General features: G+C 41.9%; 1 protein-coding gene across 3 annotated transcripts in view; it reads left to right on the plus strand.

The window, feature by feature from the left end:
- Nucleotides 1-24,533, plus strand: part of efr3a (EFR3 homolog A (S. cerevisiae)) — a 250,798-nt gene that overhangs the window by 209,087 nt on the left and 17,178 nt on the right. For all 3 annotated transcript variants that reach the window (XM_046320769.1, XM_046320771.1, XM_046320770.1), the window contains 5 exons: nt 3,306-3,381; nt 8,849-9,010; nt 11,730-11,861; nt 12,043-12,110; nt 23,807-23,934. In XM_046320769.1, coding sequence (XP_046176725.1) covers nt 3,306-3,381; nt 8,849-9,010; nt 11,730-11,861; nt 12,043-12,110; nt 23,807-23,934 — 566 coding nt within the window. The remainder of the gene's footprint in view (nt 1-3,305; nt 3,382-8,848; nt 9,011-11,729; nt 11,862-12,042; nt 12,111-23,806; nt 23,935-24,533) is intronic.

The raw sequence follows: 24,533 nt of genomic DNA on the forward strand, positions 1-24,533 counted from the left end.
GTACAGTATATACGTATGCATATGAGATGAATAATGTAGGGTAAGTAGCATTATATAAGGTAGCATTGTTTAAAGTGGCTAGTGATATATTTACATCCTTTCCCATCAATTCCATTTATTAAAGTGGCTGGAGTTGAGTCAGTGTCAGTGTGTTGGCAGCAGCCACTCAATGTTAGTGGTGGCTTTTTAACAGTCTGATGGCCTTGAGGTAGAAGCTGTTTTTCAGTCTCTCGGTCCCAGCTTTGCTACACCTGTACTGACCTCGCCTTCTGGATGATAGCAGGGTGAACAGGCAGTGGCTCGGGTGGTTGATGTCCTTGATGATCTTTTTGGCCTTCCTGTTACATCGGGTGGTGTAGGTGTCCTGGAGGGCAGGTACTTTGCCCCCGGTGATGCATTGTGCAGACCTCACTACCCTCTGGAGAGCCTTACGGTTGAGGGCGGACCAGTTGCCGTACCAGGCGGTGATACAGCCCGCCAGGATGCTCTCGATTGTGCATCTGTAGAAGTTTGTGAGTGCTTTTGGTGACAAGCCGAATTTCTTCAGCCTCCTGAGGTTGAAGAGGCGCTGCTGCGCCTTCTTCACGATGCTGTCTGTGTGAGTGGCCAATTCAGTTTGTCTGTGATGTGTATGCCGAGGAACTTAAAACTTGCTACCCTCTCCACTACTGTTCCATCGATGTGGATAGGGGGGTGTTCCCTCTGCTGTTTCCTGAAGTCCACAATCATCTCCTTAGTTTTGTTGACTTTGAGTGTGACGTTATTTTCCTGACACCACACTCCGAGGGCCCTCACCTCCTCCCTGTAGGCCGTCTCGTCGTTGTTGGTAATCAAGCCTACCACTGTTGTGTCGTCCGCAAGCTTGATGATTGAGTTGGAGGCGTGCGTGGCCACGCAATCGTTGGTGAACAGGGAGTACAGGAGAGGGCTCAGGACGCACCCTTGTGGGGCCCCAGTGTTGAGGATCAGCGGGGAGGAGATGTTGTTGCCTACCCTCACCACCTGGGGGCGGCCCGTCAGGAAGTCCAGTACCCAGTTGCACAGGGCGGGGTCGAGACCCAGGGTCTCGAGCTTGATGACGAGCTTGGAGGTTACTATGGTGTTGAATGCCGAGCTGTAGTCGATGAACAGCATTCTCACATAGGTATTCCTCTTGTCCAGATGGGTTAGAGCAGTGTGCAGTGTGGTTGAGATAGGTCCACAGACGATGCTATTTGGGCGGTAAGCAAATTGGAGTGGGTCTAGGGTGTCAGGTAGGGTGGAGGTGATATGGTCCTTGACTAGTCTCTCAAAGCACTTCATGATGACGGAAATGAGTGCTACGGGGCGGTAGTCGTTTAGTTCAGTGACCTTAGCTTTCTTGGGAACAGGAACAATGGTGGCCCTCTTGAAGCATGTGGGAACAGCAGACTGGTATAGGGATTGATTGAATATGTCCGTAAACACACCGGCCATCTGGTCTGCGCATGCTCTGAGGGCACGGCTGGGGATGCCGTCTGGGCCTGCAGCCTTGCGAGGGTTAACACGTTTAAATGTCTTACTCACCTCGGCTGCAGTGAAGGAGAGACCGCATGTTTTCGTTGCAGGCCGTGTCAGTGGCACTGTATTGTCCTCAAAGCGGGAAAAAAAGTTATTTAGTCTGCCTGGGAGCAAGACATCCTGGTCCGTGACTGGGCTGGATTTCTTCCTGTAGTCCGTGATTGACTGTAGACCCTGCCACATGCCTCTTGTGTCTGAGCCGTTGAATTGAGATTCTACTTTGTCTCTGTACTGACGCTTAGCTTGTTTGATAGCCTTGCGGAGGGAATAGCTGCACTGTTTTTATTCGGTCATGTTACCAGACACCTTGCCCTGATGAAAAGCAGTGGTTCGCGCTTTCGGTTTCACGCGAATGCTGCCATCAATCCACGGTTTCTGGTTAGGGAATGTTTTAATCGTTGCTATGGGAACGACATCTTCAACGCACGTTCTAATGAGCTCGCACACCGAATCAGCATATTCGTCAATGTTGTTATCTGACGCAATACGAAACATATCCCAGTCCACGTGATGGAAGCAGTCTTGGAGTGTGGAGTCAGCTTGGTCGGACCAGCGTTGGACAGACCTCAGCGTGGGAGCCTCTTGTTTTAGTTTCTGTCTGTAGGCAGGGATCAACAAAATGGAGTCGTGGTCAGCTTTTCCGAAAGGGGGGCGGGGCAGGGCCTTATATGCGTCGCGGAAGTTAGAGTAACAATGATCCAAGGTTTTTCCACCCCTGGTTGCGCAATCGATATGCTGATAAAATTTAGGGAGTCTTGTTTTCAGATTAGCCTTGTTAAAATCCCCAGCTACAATGAATGCAGCCTCTGGATAAATGGTTTCCAGTTTGCAAAGAGTAAAATAAAGTTAGTTCAGAGCCATCGATGTGTCTGCTTAGGGGGGGATATATACGGCTGTGATTATAATCGAAGAGAATTCTCTTGGTAGATGCGGTCTACATTTGATTGTGAGGAATTCTAAATCAGGTGAACAGAAGGATTTGAGTTCCTGTATGTTTCTTTCATCACACAATGTCTCGTTAGCCATAAGGCATACGCCCCCGCCCCTCTTCTTACCAGAAAGGTGTTTGTTTCTGTCGGCGCGATGCGTGGAGAAACCCGTTGGCTGCACCGCCTCCGATAGAGTCTCTCCAGTGAGCCATGTTTCCGTGAAGCACAGAACATTACAGTCTCTGATGTCCCTCTGGAATGCTACCCTTGCTCGGATTTCATCAACCTTGTTGTCAAGAGACTGGACATTGGCAAGAAGAATGCTAGGGAGTGGTGCACGGTGTGCCCATCTCCGGAGTCTGACCAGAAGACCGCCTCGTTTCCCTCTTTTCCGGAGTCATTTTTTTGGGTCGCTGCATGCGATCCATTCCGTTGTCCTGTTTGTAAGGCAGAACACAGGATCCGCGTCGCGAAAAACATATTCTTGGTCGTACTGATGGTGAGTTGACGCTGATCTTATATTCAGTAGTTCTTCTCGACTGTATGTAATGAAACCTAAGATGACCTGGGGTACTAATGTAAGAAATAACACGTAAAAAAAACAAAAAACTGCATAGTTTCCTAGGAACGCGAAGCGAGGCGGCCATCTCTGTCGGCGCCGGAATACAAAATGTCATATCAGTGCATCACTAATTATTTTCTTTCACCTTGAAAGTGTGGATTTGGTTGTGAAAATCGGTAGGGGAAAAATCCAGTCCTTTTTAATACTGTGCAAGGGGTGTGACTTTCACGACTATATATATCTTTCATGTTTGAATCTTTCTCTAATTTTTTTAGGATCATTCCTAATGTGGCGGCCTTGAAGATAAAGAGGGAGAAGATATCGAAACAAGACGTTGGGTTCATGAAAAAGGTGAATTAAAAAGTTGTACTTAAAAAATGTATACACTTCCAGTATTGCACATTATACTACCTGTTTGTGATTGCATTATGATTGCCTAATGAAGTTCTGCATTTATAATGCTTAGTAGAATGAGTCGTTAGTTTGGGTGATAAAAATCCCTATCTTTTCATTCATAGACAGTGTTCAAAGGTAAAGCAGCACATAAGTAGCTCTGATGCAATAATTGATTTTCACAGAGTGTTACGATCCGTTTGTCGTGGAATAAATACCAAGCAGGGGCCAGTTGCAACGCACCATTACATCCCCATAGAAAACCACTATGGATCACAAATGGTTCTGCATCAGCTCTTTACTGCAACAAGCTCTCAGTCTCACTGCAGCACAATTCGACTTTATTCTACATTTCTCCAAACTTAAAATGTCAGTGTTTTTGTTGTTGCTGGTGCTGTATCTTTCCATTTCTCCAAAAATCCATTTTAGAAGTTAAGAGTTAAGTTTAGACACTCATTCCAAATGGTTACGGTAAGGGTTAAGTTTAGGCACTCATTCCAAATGGTTAAGGTAAGGGTTAAGTTTAGACACTCATTCCAAATGGTTACGGTAAGGGTTAAGTTTAGGCACTCATTCCAAATGGTTACGGTAAGGGTTAAGTTTAGACACTCATTCCAAATGGTTAAGGTAAGGGTTAAGTTTAGACACTCATTCCAAATGGTTAAGGTAAGGGTTACGTTTAGACACTCATTCCAAATGGTTAAGGTAAGGGTTAAGTTTAGACACTCATTCCAAATGGTTAAGGTAAGGGTTAAGTTTAGACACTCATTCCAAATGGTTAAGGTAAGGGTTAAGTTTAGACACTCATTCCAAATGGTTAAGTTTAGGCACTCATTCCAAATGGTTAAGTTTAGACACTCATTCCAAATGGTTAAGGTAAGGGTTCAGTTTAGACACTCATTCCAAATGGTTAAGGTAAGGGTTCAGTTTAGACACTCATTCCAAATGGTTAAGGTAAGGGTTAAGTTTAGACACTCATTCCAAATGGTTACGGTAAGGGTTAAGGTTTGTGATAGGGTTAAAATAAAAAACAAATGTCCATGACTGGAATCGAACACGCAACCAGGAATCGAACACGCAATCCAGAGTCATTGGATTACAAAACCTAAGCCTACTTGATGGTAATAAAGTTGCCCCTAGTGGCTGTTTTTATAAGGCATTTCCAGACGTCCTCAGGACAATTTTGACATCAGCCTTGAACGACCTGGCTGCTCTGTCCTCTGTTGGTGGTAGTTGTGCCTTATTGCAGTGTAATAAACAGACACTATTCTACTTTACTTTGTTAGGTTTATTTGATGGGGACGTTGCACATTAATCAACATTTCTGTCAATGTGCCAGATTTTGCAAACGGGCTAATTTTCAATACTCCACACCTCCCTGCCAATACCACATAAGCAATCAGATAAGCAGATAAACAATCCGAACATCATAGAGCGATGCAGGCTTTTGTTCCAGCCCAGCACTTACATGCCCGATTCAGTTTATTGAGGTCCCAATGTCTAGCTGATTTTAAGAGACGTGTGTTCGAAGACATACATTTTTCATAAACCCTTAATAAACCCTTAAAACATTGTAAATAACTTCAAAACAACTGTTATTTTGCGTTGGTTGTATTATCAAAATAAATCATTTTTTATAGTGTTTTTTTACTAATCTCTAACAATGAATCCAATAATTTTAGACCCCACTGTATATGAGGAAGGTAAACTGACCATAGTCTAGAGACAATGTCATCCACACAGAGCCCATAGCTCAGGCCCCCTAGCTGCGATATGCTCCACAACATTTAGCATTTCCCCTAGACTCTTCCAAGTCCCCCCATAAAGAAACTATTGCCACCGAATACATTGCCAGCATTTACCATTCATGCTATCGCTGCCACTGTCAAGGCTAATTAATGGAGCTCAATCCGCCTTCGTCAGAGGAATATGATAAGTAGCTAGATAGAGAGCTATGTCTCCAGCTGGGTTGTGTTGATTAGGGTGCTAGGTAACAACATGCAGCTAAATGTTTTTAAACAGAAAGTGAGTGTTTCTTATTGGATATGTTAAAATGTATAGTTATGTCCTTAAGCTGTTCTTGTCTATTAATGTTCTGTATTATGTCATGTTTTGTGTGGACCCCAGGAAGTGTAACTGCAGCTTTCGCAACAGCTAATGGGGATCCTAATAATATACCAAATAGTACCTCACTTCTTCACCCAGTTTCGGACCGTTTTCTAACATTTCTTGCCTACTGAACACGACCCTGCTTAAGGCTATTAAGTGTCAGAGGCAGTCTTGTAGGTTGGTTATTTTTAGGTCACGGCCTCAAGTTATTTTCATGAGCCATCGAGTGTGTATTTGAATATCTGACTAAATTAATAAGGAACTACCCCACCACCTCCTCTTTCATTAAAGATGGTGACACTGCTCGCTGACTCAGAAACATGGCTATTTTAGGTATTTGCTCCAGTGATGTTGTCCACTTTACTAAAGCTTGTGATGTGCTGAGTGATTGTGCAAATGTGGGTTCTTCGTTCACAGTGCTGCATCTCCCTCATTGCTCCACAGTCACATTTACCTGTCTCTGGCCTTATTGAAAGTCTGGCGCTATATTTAGCTCTGTCTGTTCTAGGAATGTACAGGTACAGTGGGCCCACGGTTCTGTATGTATCACAGTTTGCGGGCCACTATAATGTTACGGTTTCGGTATCTTTATATTTAAGAAAATAATTAAAACACATCACCCTTTAACAAACAATGAACTCTTTATTTTGCCTATAGACAAATCATGGCAGCCTGACTGACTAGGCCTGGTTTCTGTCTCTACTGTATGAAATTGAAGGGAGAAAACATTACAATTAAAAGTGCTTCTTAGTTTTGACAACCTGTAGCTCTCATCTCCCAATCAAGTACATAGTGAACCGTCACAGTCAGGTAGCTTGGAGTTGCTCTGGAGGTCCAACTATCAGTGGAGAAAGCTAGATAAGGTGTCAATTCCTTTTCATTTTCTCCCCGTGATGTTTCAGAGTTTGGGAATTACTTTGCTGCTGAAATGTGTGCGGGAGGGGACATTGTAACGCGGTAATCATTAGGTGACGAAGTCAGTAACCACTGAATAGGGGACATTGTAATGCGGTAATCATTAGGTGACGAAGTCAGTAACCACTGAATAGGGGACATTGTAACGCGGTAATCATTAGGTGACGAAGTCAGTAACCACTGAATAGGGGACATTGTAACGCGGTAATCATTAGGTGACGAAGTCAGTAACCACTGAATAGGGGACATTGTAACGCGGTAATCATTAGGTGACGAAGTCAGTAACCACTGAATAGGGGACATTGTAACGCGGTAATCATTAGGTGACGAAGTCAGTAACCACTGAATAGGGGACATTGTAACGCGGTAATCATTAGGTGACGAAGTCAGTAACCACTGAATAGGGGACATTGTAACGCGGTAATCATTAGGTGACGAAGTCAGTAACCACTGAATAGGGGACATTGTAACGCGGTAATCATTAGGTGACGAAGTCAGTAACCACTGAATAGGGGACATTGTAACGCAATCATTAGGTGAAAGTCAGTAACCACTGAATAGGGGACATTGTAATCATTAGGTGACGAAGTCAGTAACCACTGAATAGGGGACATTGTAACGCGGTAATCATTAGGTGACGAAGTCAGTAACCACTGAATAGGGGACATTGTAACGCGGTAATCATTAGGTGACGAAGTCAGTAACCACTGAATAGGGGACATTGTAACGCGGTAATCATTAGGTGACGAAGTCAGTAACCACTGAATAGGGCTGCAGATCTTTGGCTGTGAATACTCTCACTGCTTTCATTATTTCCTTATGTTTCTGAATTTATCGCAAATTGTGTTTGGAAGGTGCCTCTTCGCTGGCGCCCGCCATTGTTGCTCAGAATATTTGTTTTATTTTCCCCTCTCTTCATGAGGCCCCTCTTAGGGAGGTTTCCTACTGAGATGTCATTGCAAAATCGTCCATTAGTTGTTGAAAGGGGATGGGGTTGCGGTCACTACATTGAGACATTGCTGTGGAGTAAAGTTTGTCAGCCCTCAGGAGCCCCGTAACCGCCACAAATTGCGCGTCCGGTTCTGTGGATCTGAATGTACAACGTGCTTGTAGTCTTCAGCGCAATCAACACGTTTTGAAAATGACAGTCATACCGTAATTCCGCGGTTCACGTGTGCGTATTGAACCGGTTCGATAACATACTGTGTACCTTTGCATCCTTTGTCTGTTACATGGACATTAGATTTTTCTTTCTTTCCCTCAGTCTCTCGTTCACTCTCTCTCTCGCTCTATCAGTTATCTAAAAACCTTCTCTCTTTCTTTGGTTTGACAGATTTTTTTCATATTTCTCTCTTGCCGTCTCCTCAATGGTTCCTAATACTCAATTCGTAGCCATTGTAATGACTTTTTCTTTCTTTCAGTAACTTAATTTCAATGAATACCTTGAACCCACTTGTCCCTGACTTTTCCTAAATACTGTCTGTGTATGTTCCACTCCAGCAGTAATTTGGAGATATCATAAATTACTAAAACTATCAGAGCATTTCAAAATGACCATATGCCTATTTAAAGGATTGTTCACTATTTTACAACTAAATCTAAATGTATGTAAATTACATGTTATAGAAGGGTCCAGACACTTTTTTTGGGGGGGGGGATTTCACTTGGAAACCTACCACATCCGCAATAGACTACATCATTGTTTGTTCTACAGTCGGGGGGCTACAGAGAAACATGAACAATGGCTCCAAAAACACCCAAATACATCCTTTTAAAAATTTTGTCACCCGTCAGACTATATCTACAGTGCCTTGCGAAAGTATTCGGCCCTTTTGCCACATTTCAGGCTTCAAACAAGTTTGAAATATCCAATAAATGTCATTCCACTTCATGATTGTGTCCCACTTGTTGTTGATTCTTCACAAAAAAATACAGTTTTATATCTTTATGTTTGAAGCCTGAAATGTGGCAAAAGGTCGCAAAGTTCAAGGGGGCCGAATACTTTCGCAAGGCACTGTATTATTATATTTGTGAAATTAGTTTCAATGTAGTTTAGGGTTGGGTGGGCCATTAGCTGGCCAGGCAACTGTTGTCTTACACATAGAAATGTTTTCAAATGCACATATTAGAATGACCGTCATGACCATTCTAGTTATGAAATTCCGGCTCTTCGATTGTTCAATTCTGTGAAATGCATTTGAAAAATTACTAAATCTGAAGATATTGATGGACTGGTAATTACATGCCCAAATTACAAGAATATGAATTTATTATTTGTTTATTTAAAATAATTAGTCTCTCTCTCCATCCATCTACCCAATCATTGTTCTTTCCTTCTATCCATCCACACATCCATCTACTACTTCCTCTCCTCTCCATCTACTACTTCCTCTCCTCTCAGCATGGGCAGCAGTTGTACCGTCACATCTACCTGGGCTGTAAGGAGGAGGACAACGGTCACAAGAACTTCGAGCTGCTCTTCACTACCCTGGCCGTGCTCACCATCGAGCTGGCCAATGAGGAGGTGGTGGTGGACCTCATCAGGCTGGCTCTTGCCCTGCAGGTAGGACAGAAGACACTGATGGCGTGGTGTAACTTCAGAGGTTTTTGGTGGAGTCCTAACGTGAGATTTGTACGTGTGCAATTTCATGGCAATTGTTGCCATGCAATGTGTATGTAGGTAATAGGTGTCCTGTGGCATCAGTCATTGTGTCACAGGACACATTTTAGTAAAGTCAATGTAATTTATTCATAATGATGGGAGGGGAAAAAACTGTCAACAAAACATTGCCTTAGCAACGATACCAGCTTTTAGTTGTTTTTTGTAGGAATTCATATTTACAACAAGAAAGATAACACTATAACGAGAAGATGTTGATATTAAGATAAATTGCCTTTAGTATGTTGAAATGTACAGACTACTTGGCAGAATTGGCTTCTTCTCATGCACTGGTTGACATTATGGCATTATGGATCAACTTTAAAATTCTCCTCGGTTTGAAGTATTGGGAGATAGTAGTGTCATTGAGCCATATACAGTTGAAGTCGGAAGTTTACATACACTTAGGTTGGAGTCATTAAAACTCATTTTCAACCACTCTACAAATTTCTTGTTAACATACTATAGTTTTGGCAAGTTGGTTTGGACATCTACTTTGTGCATGACACAAGTCATTTTTCCAACAATTGTTTACAGGCAGATTATTTCACTTATAATTCACTGTATCACAATTCCAGTATGGTCAGAAGTTTACATACACAAAATTGACTGTACCTTTAAACAGCTTGGACAATTCCAGAAAATGAAGTCATGGCTTTATAAGCTTCTGATAGGCTAATTGACATCATTTGAGTTAATTGGAGGTGTATCTGTGGATGTATTTCAAGGCATAACCTTCAGACTTAGTGCCTCTTTGCTTGACATCATGGGAAAATCAAAAGAAATCAGAAAAAATGTAGACCTCCACAGTTCTTTGTTTCTGGGCATTCAAACCCACAAATGCTGATGCTCCAGATACTCAACTAGTCTAAAGAAGACCAGTTGTATTGCTACTTTAATCAGCACAACAGTTTTCAGCTGTGCTAACTATTACAAAAGGGTTTTCTAATGATGAATTACCCTTTTAAACTGATAAACTTGGATTAGCTAACACAATGTGCCATTGGAAAACCGGAGTGATGGTTGCTGATAATGGGCCTCTGTATGCCTACGTAGATATTCCATTTGAAAAAAAATCTGCCGTTTCCAGCTACAATAGTCATTTACAACATTAACAATGTCTACACTGTATTTCTGATACATATTGTTATTTATTAATAGACAAAAAATGTGCTTTTCTTTTAAAAACAAGGACTTTTCTAAGTGACCCCAAACTTTTGAACGGTAGTGTATATATGCATACTTTGGCATCAGTCCACTTTTATAACGAACAGCTCGCACATTTTGGTGACAAAGATGCTAAGAGTGCATGATGCAATAAGAGGAAGATCTTACATAAATAGCAACCCCTCGGCCTTTCTCTTGTCCGCAATAGCAACGTCCTTATCCATAATCAAATTATTCAGCCAAGTCTCTGAGATAACCAGAACGTCTGGGCTTGTCATACTCTCAGACATCCAGAAAGTCCAGTTTACACATTTATATGTATCACTCCAACCCCTCTGCGAGATTTGAAAACAGCAGGGGTATCCATGGTGACGCTGGTCAACAGAACTGTATGAGCTCGCCACAATAGGCTTCCTGGTTGGATTCAAAATGTACAGAGCTAATAGTAGAATTCAGGATAGTGTGCACAAGATTACAATTGACAATACTCCTATGCTTATGATCACATGTTGCAAAATGATAGCTTGGTACAAAGCTATTAATAGCATAGGTTGAGCTAACGACAGTGAGTTTCTTAAGGTAGCTAACAGAGCTATCAATTGAAATTAAATTAACAGGCACAGAATTACTACTTACAATAGCCCTATCAACATGGGAAGCTGTGGCGAAATGATATCAGCTGTGATTGAATGGGCGTAAATATTTTTGAGGTGTTTGAGAATACTCAAACAGCCTAAAGGAGGAAGATACTATCTGGGTTGTGGAGTAACTGAATACATGTAATCTGATTAGAAAAACAGTAACTGTAATTGGTTACACAAACCAGCAAAAATATTCCAATCATATTAGAGATACTTTCTAAAAACTAGATTACATTTTAGATTACTTTTAAATTCAGAAAGGATGTTTATTAGCATTGACAAAATGTGTACGTTTGTTTGTTCCACCTGAGTCTGACCACAAGTCGAGGACCACTATGATGACACGCTAAATGTGTTTGATGGATTCTTTTTGTCTTCTTCTAATGCCTCTTAAGGGACAAGTACTCCTAAAGTAACAGGAAGTAATCAGATTGTTACTGAGTTTAGGTAATCCAAAAGTTAAGTCTCAAGGGGAAAGTACATTTAAAATGTAACCTGACCAATTCTGCTGATACTATCCAATAAGAAACGCTCATTTTCATTTTCACTGATGTGCTGTAATGAACATGACCCTGAGTCAGGCTTCATTGTGGATTGAATGTAAATATTAGTTGAATGCCTGACTGAATTAATTGCAACTAGCATAGAATTCTATAAGATAGCTAGCTAGCCATAGAGCTGTTGTAATGTCCTCTATGCTACACTAAAGCCAAAGGCACATTTTCTCTTCTCTGGACAATCCATTTTTCCCCTTTCTATCTGTTGCAAAACAAGCCCTTGTGTAGCATATTTCTAAAGCTTTTCATTGGTTGCAGGATATGTCCTTGGCTAATGAGGAGAACATGCCCATGGTCATCCGCTGTGGCATCATGGCACTGGTGGCGGCCTACCTGAACTTCCTTAGTCAGATGATCGCCAACCCAGCCTTCTGTCAACACGTCAGCAAGGTAAATTACCTTGGAATTAAAGCGAGTGTTCAGGAAAAAATGACGAGTTGAGTTGTCTGTAGGCCAGTAGTAACAGCATCCTCAATAATCTGTTTACATTTACTTCTCTCTCTCTCTCTCTCGCTCTCCCTCCCCCTCCCTCAATCTCTTACTGTCTCTCCATCCCACTCTACTCTTCTAGGTGATTGAGATGAGGAATCTGGAGGCCCCTTACCTCCTCCCTGAGCACATCTTCAGAGAGAAGTGTCCGTAAGTGTCGTCTGGTCGCCTACTGACTCCAGATCTTTTGGCAGCTACCCTTCATGCACTGACCTCCTCTGACCTCCTCTTCACCTTGCATTCAAATATTCATATTTGTTGAAATATTCTCTCATGCGATGGATGAGAAGCACTAATTTAAAGAATTTAAAATGCCCCATCCCTAGTCAGTAGTAGTCAGTAGTACTGTGTGGTTGTGGTCAGTAGTTGTGATGTTGTGGTCAGTAGTTGTGTGTTTGTGGCCAATATGTTAGGTCAGTAGTAGTGGTAGGTTTTTGTGGTTATGTTTAGTGGTTGTGATTCAGTAGTTGTGTGGTTGTGGTCAGTAGTTGTGTGGTTGTGGTCAGTAGTTGTGTGGTTGTGGTCAGTAGTTGTGTGTTCAGGAGTTGTTTGGTCAGTTGTTGTGGTCAGGAGTTGTGTGGTTGTGTTCAGTAGTTTTGTGTTTGGTCAGTAGATGTGTGGTTGGTCATTTAGTTGTGGTTCAGTAGTTGTTTTCAGTAGTTGTGTGATTTTACTCAGTGATTTTGGTCAGTACTTTTGGCTGGTAGTGGTGGTCAGTAGTTGTGTGATTGTGGTCAGTAATTGTTGGCACGAGTTGTGGTCAGTAGTTGTGTGGGTTTGCTCAGTGATTGTGGTCAGTAGTTTTGGTCTATACTTTTGGACGGTAGTTTTGGTCAATAGGTTTGTGGTTGTGGTCAGTAGGTGTGTGGTTGTGGTAAGTAGTTGTGTGGTTGTTGTCAATACTTGTGGTCATTTGATTTGGTCAGTAGTTGTGTGGTTGTGGTCAGTAGTTGTGTTTTCAGGAGTTGTTTGGTCAGTTGTTGTGGTCAGGAGTTGTGTGGTTGTGGCGGTCACAACATTTTGTCAGACAGTGATTGTCAAGCAAATAACTGTCTGTTTCACGGTAATTGATCGTTAATTAACAAAAACACATTAATCATCTCCTGGCTTCCATACACAGCCTACAGGCCACTGATGCAGACCTTTGAAAGATGTAAAAAGTCTAATAAATCCATGTAATATAGCCTACATTTTATTATATAGCCTACATTTTATTATTTTGGACAGATCTAAATAAGCATGATATGAAGAAACTTTAGTCTATTTCAGAGGAACAGAATAGCATACTCAGAGTTATCCCTATTGTCATGTCTACCCCTCTGGCGCTCTTTGTCGCCAGTTTACTTATCATGCACACCTGCCACCATTGTTACGTGCATCTGCGCGTCATGAGACTCCCTTATATCCCTGTCACTCCCTTTGGTTCTTTCCCCAGGCAGTATTAGTTATGTTTCTCATGTCCAGACGCTACTCTTGTTTTGTATTAAATTCACCCCCTGTACTTGCTTCCAGACCCGCAGCGTCGGCGTCACACGTACGTTACGTCCTGATCTGGCTATGCCAAGTGGCTTTGTGCTACAACCCCAGGATGTAACATGAGAGTCTCACAGCGGTGGCGGTCTGCCTGCTTCTTCTGACAGTGGACGGCACACGGAGTCTAACGTGAGCCTCGCTCCACATGTCTTCTGTGCTCCTGGCCCACTCATCCACTGAAGGAGCTTCAGTCTGTCCCGGGCTCCACTGAGCCAGGGCTGGCTAAAAATCGAGAACACACTAGAAGGGAGTCAGCCCGGTGGAAGAGTAACGTAACTAATTTTGTGCGTACTCCACCCATGGAAGCGTACTCCGCCCATGGAAGGAATGAGGCTTATACCCGGAAGTCCCAACGCTGTAGAAACATAAGGGACAGTCGACTACGTGCAATTGACACCCCCCCCCCCTTTAAGATGTAGATGCACTATTGTAAAGTGACTGTTCCACTGGATGTCATAAGGTGAATGCACCAATTTGTAAGTCGCTCTGGATAAGAGCGTCTGCTAAATGACTTAAATGTAAATGTTAAATGGGATAGATACTCACACCTGCCCCAGGAAGTGGAAAATCACATGACCATCCCTCGGCTCTTGTGGATCCCGAGCTGGGACGTACCGGACACTGCTGTAGCTGGAGCCCTCCTTGACCACAATAGAGAGAGAGAGCCTCAGCTGTCTCCGACTGCGTCGCTTTGCCGCAGGGAAGCATGTGACCCCTACCTCCATGGGTTCAGTCTCTGATCCAGAGTGGTCACTGAGGGATGGAGTGAAGCGATGAGAGTGCCGACGCTCCTGAAGTAAGTTACCCAGACAGATGGCCAACACGATGAGTGTGTCCAAGGAGAGGTTGTCGTCTCGACAGGCCAGTTCCGTCTGGACCTCCTCGCGCAGTCCTCTACTGAATAGCTTACGACGCGCCGGCTTATTCCATCCGCTGGATGCTGTCCGGAAGGGTAGTGCGTGCTCTGCAGCAGTCTTGTCCTCCTGCCCTCCAGTGGATGATCGAAGATACCTCTGAACAGAGCCATGAACCACTTGTACGAATCCAGCTCCTCCTCTCCTCTCTCCCAGACAGCCGTGGCCCATTCCAACGCTCGCCCACTCAGCAGAGAAATAACCGTGGCAACCTTGGTCCTCTCGTGGTGGAGGCTCCGGGAGGGACAAGCGGGCATCGCTGACCTGGGCGGGATGCTGAATGGGCTGGGTCGACTGGTGGTAGAGTATCCTCCGCTAGTTGAATGCAACGCCTCTCGGATATGTTCAAGATGTTGAACGATGCGAAGAACCTCTTCCATAGCCGTCCCCAGTTGCGCCAGCTGGTCGTGGTGTTGACGAAGTAGGTATCCCTGTTCATCAACTGTCTGGGAGAGGTTCTGATTTGTTGTTGCTTCCAGTTTGTGAGGCAGTGTTCTGTATTGAAGACGCTGGGAGTCGAGAAGCAGGTGGTAAGTTTAATATAACAAAGGACATGGAAATATACAACATAGGAGTAGTGTCTTGACATAGAAACAATCCGGCCTGGGGAAATAACCTAAAGGTTTACAAGATAAAGGGGAGGTAATGAGTGAGGTAATGGAGTCCAGGTGTGCCTCATGATGAAGTGCGGGTACACGTAATGATTGATGCCAGGTGCGCGTAATGATAGTTGCCAGGATGATAATGATAGTTGCGCAGGCTGTACACACTCGGTCTCTCATTCACAATTTGACAAGCACTTGATAATGGCTCAAATTTTATGGTGGCATCCCCTTTGTGTGGTCGTAATGCAGCCTAAAAAAATCCATTCCTTTTGCGGTCCGTGGCTGTTGTGCACATTATACAGTTTGATTGGCGTTTCTAGCTGAAACTGTAAGAGGAGTAGTGTGAAGAAGAAGAAAGATTTAAAGTCGGGACTTTTGCTTCACAATAATGTGAGTTAGTATGTAAGAAATCTGGAGTTGTGCATTGCTTTGCATGCACACCTACACTGAACAAAAATATAAACGCAACATGCAACAATTTCAAAGATGCTACTGAGTTACGGTTCATATAAGGACATCAATTTAAATAAATTAATCTACTGTACTCTAGTATACTTTACTGTGTACTGTACTCTGCTCTGCTGTACTGCACTGTGCTGCATTGTGCTGTCCAACTTGTGAAACATAGATGTCTATGATTGGTTCAGATTTGGACCGGACCAAATCTGACCGTCTATGTTTGGGCCAAATAGAGGCATAAGTGCCCATCTTTGGTCCTGGCTCGTGCACGCTAGCCAAGAAAAATGATGTGAACCCCTTTGAATTACCTGGATTTCTGCATGGATTGGTCATCAAATTTGACAAACATAGTGTGCTTAAACTAATAACAGACAAATTATTGTATTTTTCTTGTCTATATTGAATACATCATTTAAACATTTACAGTGTAGGTTGGAAGAAGTATATGAACCCCCCCTAGGTTAATGACTTTTACAAAGCTTATTGGAGTCAGGAGTCAGCTAACCTGGAGTCCAATCAATGAGACGAGATTGGAGATGTTGGTTAGAGCTGCCTTGCCCTATAAAAAACACTCACAAAATTTGAGTTTGCTATTCACAAGAAGCATTGCCTGATGTGAACCATGCCTCGAACAAAGAGATCTCTCAAGACCTAAGATTAAGAAATGTTGACTTACATAAAGCTGGAAAGGGTTACAAAAGTATTTCTAAAAGCCTTGATGTTCATGAGTCCATTGTAAGACAAATTGTCTATAAATGAAGAAAGTTCAGCACTCTTGCTACTCTCCCTAGGAGTGGCCGTCCTGCAAAGATGACTACAAGAGCACAGAATGCTCAATGAGGTTAAGAAGAATCCAAGAGTCACAGCTAAAGACTTACAGAAATCACTGGAACATGCTAACATCTCTATTGACGAGTCATAGTGGGAGGACGACACAACATATCGCGTGACTCCAAGCTTACGTCAACATTGTTTTTTTATATAATTTCCACCAGCACCATTTCTCACAACAACAAAAAAAATACTCAAAAAGACCCCACCGTGTCTAACTTATTTTTTGTCGGCAATATTTGGAACGTTTACTGACAAATTTGCTGTTTCCATCAGGCCTGTCATTACATGTTTTATCCGACATGTACTGTACTTTACTCACATAAAAGGGTTGGATGGAAACCTGGTGTAGAATATATGACCCAACACACCTCCAGGCTGTGTAATGGCTATTTGACCAAGGGGAGTGATGGAGTGCTGCATTAGATGACCTGACCTCCACAATCACCCGACCTCAAACGAATTGAGATGGTTTGGGATGAGTTGGTCGGGAGAAGAAAGAAAAAAAAAGCAGCCAACAAGTGCTCAGCATATGTGGGAACTTCTTCATGACTGTTGGAAAAGCATTCCTCATGAAGCTGGTTGAGAGAATGCCAAGAGTGTGCAAAGCTGTCATCAAAGGGTGGCTACTTTGAAGAATCTAAAATATATTTAGATTTGTTTAACACTTTATTTGGGCTACTGCATGATTCCATGTGTTATTTCATAGTTTTGATGTCTTCACTAATATTCCACAATGTAGAAAATAGTTTTTTTTAATCCCCTGTATGAGTAGGTGTGTCCCAACTTTTGAATGGTACTGTAAATATAGTATCCACAAGTTCATTTGACTCTGGGGAAGTAAATTGCTTTATTGCCAATGTCCTGTAGCATACCTTTAACATATGGTGGTAATCGCCGAAGGATGAGGACACACAAAGAAACCCGAGTCAAAAAATCCTATATGGGGTCAACACTCCCATTAACATCTGCTAACCATGTGTATGTGACAAATAAAATTTGATTTGATTTGACTATGCCTTGACCGGTTATAATAAGTAGGCAGGGTGAATGAACGGGCTGCTGCACAGTCATTATGGGAGCTCTTTCTAGTGCGCCCGGTTAAATTGTGCTTAAGAGCTCTTTTTAACTTTAGAAATGGTTAAACTAGTGAGAAATGGGTTCACTATCAGCCTAAATTGAAATATACATGTGTACACTATCAGCATAAATTGAAATGTATAATATTATGAATATTAAATATTGCGCTAATTTCCTGTACGTGGACAGTATGCATTACTACATTACACAAGCTCACGGTTTGACCACATCCAATTAGCTAGCTAGTCAGTTGACAGGCAATATGTGGCTAACAGTAGTTTCTTAGTGTGCATAAAATGTTGTACAATGACAAATATGACTAAAACATTGACCACTTCGTCAGGAAACATAAGGAAACGAATACTGTACTCACAGTTGTTGCATTCATGCACAGTGATAAAACAGTTAGAACAACAATGATAGAAAACCGGAGATTCTCTGCACAGCCACAGGTGGCGAGTTTGCACTAGCTCGCAGCGTTACTTAGCCTATCAGTGAAGTCATCAGTCACTTTTGAAGAAAAAAGGTTTTCTTACAGGTGAATGAAACAGAAATTGATATAGAACTGTTGTTTTCCGATCAACGAAAATGTTGTATTATATTGGAACTAATGACAACAAACTATAATTTAATGGGTTCAATTAAGAAGAAAAAAAGTTCTAATGATATTCTGATTAGGGAGACAAAATCCTACCAGTCTTATCGAAAAACCTATAGGATCCAACAGGATAACTTTTGATTTTCAGGTAGTCCAATATGTTTCCAATACGATTCTGATAGACTGGATACAAAATCCTATAGGATTCTATATGATGAAAAAATATATATATAATTTTTTTTAAATAAAAAATTACTAGGGTATCCCATCTCTGTACCCCACACATACATACAGTACAATTATCTGTAAGCTCCCTCAATCAAGTAGTGAATTTCAAGCACCGATCCAACCACAAAGACCAGAGAAGTTTTACAATGCATCGCAAAGAAGGGTAAAAAATAAAATTAAAAAGCTGTCGCTGAAAATCCCTTTGAATGAGGTGAAGTTATTAATTAGGCTTTGGATGGTGTATCAATACTCCCAGTTACGACAAAGATACAGGTGTCCTTCCTAACTCAGTTGCCAGAGAGTAAGGAAACTGCTCAGGGATTTTACCATGAGGCCAATTGTGATTTTTAAACAGTTACAGAGTATCATGATTGTGATAGGAGAAAACTGAGAATGGATCAACAACATTGTAGTTACTCCACAATACTAACCTAAATGACAGATTGAAAAGAAGGAAGCCTGTACAGAATAAAAAACATGCATCCTGTTTGCAACAATGCACTAAAGTAATTCTGCCAGAGATGTGGCAAAGAAATTAACTATAGGGTTTTGGCAAATCCCACACAATACATCACTTCATATTTTCAAGCATGGTGGTGGCTGCATCATGTTATGGGTATGCTTGTCATTGGCAAGGACTATGGAGGTTGTTTTTTTAAAATAAAAATAACTGAAGAGAGCTAAGCACAGGACAATTCCGAGAGGAAAACACAGTTGTCTGCTTTCCAACATACACTGGGAGACTATTCACCTTTCAGCAGGACAATAACCTAAAACACAAGGCCAAATCTACCCCGGAGTTGCTTACCAAGAAGACATTGACTGTTCCTAAATGGCCCAGTTATAGTGTTGACTTATATCGGCTTGACAATCTATGGCAAGACATGAAAATGGCTGTCTAACAATGATCAACAATCAACTTGACTGAGCTTGAAGAATTTTTAAAAGAATAATGGGCAAATATTGTATAATCCAGGTGTGCAAAGCTCTTAGAAATGTACCCCAAAAGACTCACAGCTGTAATCGCCACCAAAGGTGCTTCTACAAAGTATTGACTCAGGGGTGTGAATGCTTACACAAAAGTTTGGGGTCACTTAGAAATGTCCTTGATTTGAAAGAAAAGCACATTTTTTGGTCAATTTTTAAAACAACATCAGAAATACAGTGTAAATGTTGTAAATGACTATTGTAGCTGGAAACTGCAGATTTTTTAAAATGGAATATCTAGATAGGTGTACAGAGTCCCATTATCAGCAACCATCACTCCTGTGTTCCAATGGCACGTTGTGTTAGCTAATCCAAGTTTATGATTTTTCACGGCTAATTGATCATTAGAAAACCCTTTTGCAATTATGTTAGCACAGCTGAAAACTGTTGTGCTGATTAAAGAAGGAATAAAACTGGCCTTCTTTAGACTAGTTAAGTATCTGGAGCATTAGCATTTGTGGGTTCCATTACAGGCTCAAAATGTCTAGAAACAAAGAACTTTCTTCTGAAACTCGTCAGTCAAATCAAATCAAATTTTATTTGTCACATACACATGATTAGCAGATGTCAATGCGAGTGTAGCGAAATGCTTGTGCTTCTAGTTCCGACAATGCAGTAATGACCAACAAGTAATCTAACTAACAATTCCAAAACTACTGTCTTATACACAGTGTAAGGGGATATAGACTATGTACATAAGGATACATGAATGAGTGATGGTACAGAGCAGCATAGGCAAGATACAGTAGATGGTATTGAATACATTATATACATATGAGTATGTAAACAAAGTGGCATAGTTAAAGTGGCTAGTGTATTACATGAGGATACAGTCGACGATATAGAGTACAGTATATACGTATGCATATGAGATGAATAATGTAGGGTAAGTAACATTATATAAGGTAGCATTATTTAAAGTGGCTAGTGATATATTTACATCATTTCCCATCAATTCCCATTATTAAAGTGGCTGGAGTTGAGTCAGTGTCAGTGTGTTGGCAGCAGCCACTCAATGTTAGTGGTGGCTGTTTAACAGTCTGATGGCCTTGAGATAGAAGCTGTTTTTCAGTCTCTCGGTCCCAGCTTTGATGCACCTGTACTGACCTCGCCTTCTGGATGATAGGATGATAGCGGGGTGAACAGGCAGTGGCTCGGGTGGTTGATGTAATTGATGATCTTTATGGCCTTCCTGTAACATCGGGTGGTGTAGGTGTCCTGGAGGGCAGGTAGTTTTCCCCCGGTGATGCGTTGTGCAGACCTCACTACCCTCTGGAGAGCCTTACCGTTGAGGGAGGAGCAGTTGCCGTACCAGGCGGTGATACAGCCCGCCAGGATGCTCTCGATTGTGCATCTGTAGGAGTTTGTGAGTGCTTTTGGTGACAAGCCGAATTTATTCAGCCACCTGAGGTTGAAGAGGCGCTGCTGCGCCTTCTTCACGATGATGTCTGTGTGAGTGGACCAATTCAGTTTGTCTGTGATGTGTATGCCGAGGAACTTAAAACTTACTACCCTCTCCACTGCTGTTCCATCGATGTGGATAGGGGGGTGTTCCCTCTGCTGTTTCCTGAAGTCCACAATCATCTCCTTAGTTTTGTTGACGTTGAGTGTGAGGTTATTTTCCTGACACCACACTCCGAGGGCCCTCACCTCCTCCCTGTAGGCCGTCTCGTCGTTGTTGGTAATCAAGCCTACCACTGTTGTGTCGTCCGCAAACTTGATGATTGAGTTGGGTGAACAGGGAGTACAGGAGAGGGCTCAGAACGCACCCTTGTGGAGCCCCAATGTTGAGGATCAGCGGGGAGGAGATGTTGTTGCCTACCCTCACCACCTGGGTGGTCTATTCTTGTTCTGAGAAATTAAGGCTATTCCATGCGAGAAATTGCCAAGAAACTGAAGATCTTGTACAACACTGTATACTACTCCCTTCACAGAACAGCGCATACTGGCTCTAACCAGAATAGAAAGAGAAGTGGGAGGCCCCGGTGCACAACTGAGCAAGAGGACAAGTACATTTAGAGTGTCTAGTCCTCAACTGGCAGCTTCATTAAATAGTACCCGCAAAACACCAGTCAACGTCAACAGTGAAGAGCCGACTCTGGGATGCTGGCCTTCTAGGCAGAGTTGCAAAGTAAATGCCATATCTCAGACTGGCCAATAAAAACAAAAGATTAAGATGGGCAAAAGAACACAGACACTGGACAGTGGAGCTCTGCCTAAAAGGCCAGCATCCCGGAGTCGTCTCTTCAATGTTGACGTTGAGACTGTTGTGTTGCAGGTACTAGGGTTTTCTAATGAGCAATTAGCCTTTTAAAATGATAAACTTGGATTAGCTAACACCATTGGAACACAGGAGTGATGGTTGCTGATAATTGGACTCCTCAGTACGCCTATGTAGCTATTCCATATAAAATCTGCCATTTCCAGCTACAATAGTCATTTACAACATTACCGATGTCTACACTGTATTTCTGATCAATTTGAGTTTATTGTAATGAACAAAAAATTAGCTTTTCTTTCTGAAACAAGGACATTTCTAAATGACCCCAAACTTTTGAATGGTAGTGTATGTAAATTTGATTGTTCTGTATTTCCTTTTCAATTAATTTGCAAAAAATTTCTAAAAACATGTTTTCACATGTCATTATGGGATATTGTGTGTAGATGGGTGACAAAAACGATTTAGAATTCAGGCTGTAACACAACAAAGTGTGGATTAAGTCGAGGGCTATGAATACTTTCTGAAGGCACTGTTTGCAAACAGTGTGTGGTTGTCTTTAATATAGCCTACCATTCATTGTGTCACTCATTAACCATTCTCTATGCCTCAAGTTACCACACTCGCAGAACAGCTACCCTCATTTGTAAAGGACACCAGCAGTATGATCTCTATCATTGAATCTCTTGATCCTCTCCCTGAGAATACCTTGTTAGTTACTTTTGATGTTGAGTCATTATACACTAATATTCCACACGAGGGCGGTAATTGAAGCTATGGAACATTTTCTTCTGCAACGTGACCCTAATGAACTACCTTCCAGTGCATGCATTATAACATTGGCTGAAATAGTACTCACACACAACTACTTCATGTTTCTAAATGATTTCTTTATTCAGACAAAAGTTACTGCTATGGGATCCCCCATGGCTCCTAAATATGCTAATTTGTATGTGGGTTACATGGAGAAACAGTCTATTTTCAATCCTCTCAAAAATGTTTTCTTGCCTAACATCATTATTTGGAAACGGTATATTGATGATATTTTTGTTCTATGGAGGGGTGATGCAAAACAGCTCCAGGCGTTCCATGCTTTTCTTAACTCCTGTTCTGAGCATCTAAGATTTACTATGCAATCTGATACAAGTCAAATCAGTTTTCTTGATCTTCTGTGAAGATAATGTTTATACACTGATCTTTACAGGAAGCCTACTGATCGTAACAGTTTGTTGAGGGCTGATAGTTGTCACCCATTTCCCTTGAAAAATAGTTTGCCCTACAGCCAATTCTGTCGAATCAAAAGAATTTGCAAAAAACAGTCCGATTTCGACAGAAATATGGCTAAGACGCAAAGAATGTTCAAGGAGAGGGGCTAGAAGAATGATCAGATTAATATTGCCATTGAGAAAATTCAAAACAAAACGAGACATGACCTTTTTCAAGGTCAGTCTCGCAAAAAGACGCATTCTTGCGTTCTAACTACCCGCTATTCAAAGTGCTCTGAACAAATTAAGGGAATTGTTCACAAACATTGGCACATCCTAAAATCCGATGATAGTCTCGGTAATGTGTTTTCGGACCTTCCCTTGGTCGTATTCTCGCGGGGCAGAAATCTCAGAGACCATTTGGTCAAACTCTGATTTACCACCCCAAGATATTCCTGAACAACGTCTATTTGCGCCCCTACTGGATGGAAATTACAAATGTAATGGCTGTGCTCAATGCAATGGCACTTATAAATGTAGATCCTTCAAACACCCACAAACAGGGAAATCGATCCCAATAAAAGGTGTTATTACGTGTTCCACAAAAAGTGCGTATCTCAGAGCATCGTAGCACCATTAGGTGTAAAAAAACTTGACTTATCCAGTTGCGGCCCACTTCTTGGAGGCAGGCCACTCAATTTCGTCTCTGCGTTATATTGGCATCGAACATGTCACCCTCCCTAGGAGAGGGGGTGACCTTGATAATTTATTGTTAAAATGAGAGGCTGCCTGGATCTTTAATTTGCGCCCTTCGGTCTCAACGTAGACTTTGATCTGAAGCCATTCTTGTGATTATTGTGACTTTGCTTGTATAGTCAAATTAATCTATGATCGTATGCTATCCATTTGTTTGTATTGTATGCTGTTCTTTGTATGACTTTGTAATATTTGATTATTAACCAATGATATTAGGCCACTCCTGGCCATGATTACAGACACCTGTGTCTTTTGACACTATATAAACGAGTCATGAGCTCCTAGAGTGTGCGGCTCTCTTTTATTTTATTCTCAAGTTACCACACGACCACATAAAAGTATGGCTCTGTTTTTGTCATAACAAATAAGAGAGCTTTACCTGGAATTAGCATTAGCATTAGCTCTCTCACTATGGTTTTCCTTCCTTTTCAGGCTTCCAAATTGTCTTGAGAAGGAAGACCGGAGCCTATATTTCCAGACGGTTGACCTGGCGGAGTGCCTGGTGGCGCCAGGATACAACGCTGAGCGTCTCTCAATCCCCTACGTCCCCCAAGTGACAGGTACGTTTTGTACATAGGAGAAAACACAGATGGGGTGGTTTAGGTTCAGTTTTGCCTTTTATATCACAATGAATAAGATTTACATGGACAGGAGGGACCTCATCCCAGATCACCATTCCTATTCCGAGAAGCTTGATCCATCCAGCAGCTTGCTGCCAAAACATTGGATATCAGATCAATCGGTTGCATTGGAACTATAAAGTGTAAGGCGTAAGCACATTTATCACAATATAGTTTTCACATTTGTTCATGTAGGACAGGGCTCTCCAACCCCAGTTATAACTAACCTGATTCAGGTTATCAATAAGCTAATTATTAGAATCAGGTACGCTAGATTAGGGTTGGAGCGAAAACCTACACGACAGTAGTTCTCCAGGAACGAGGTTGGAGACCCCTGATGTACAGAAATATGTTTTCATTTATTGCAGTTGTTCATGTAGGTAGGGTGTCGTTATTTCTATACTCTTGATAAACATTGACTATAAATAATTTAATTTCTTACTTGTACAGTAAGAGTGTGGTAAGTCTTAAATTGACTCAGAAAGCAACATGGTAATTAGCTGTTTGTTTTGTTTCCTTCCCACTCCTATTGTTTGACT

Source organism: Oncorhynchus gorbuscha, linkage group LG22 (assembly GCF_021184085.1).
Source record: "Oncorhynchus gorbuscha isolate QuinsamMale2020 ecotype Even-year linkage group LG22, OgorEven_v1.0, whole genome shotgun sequence".
NCBI classification, from domain to species: domain Eukaryota; kingdom Metazoa; phylum Chordata; class Actinopteri; order Salmoniformes; family Salmonidae; genus Oncorhynchus; species Oncorhynchus gorbuscha.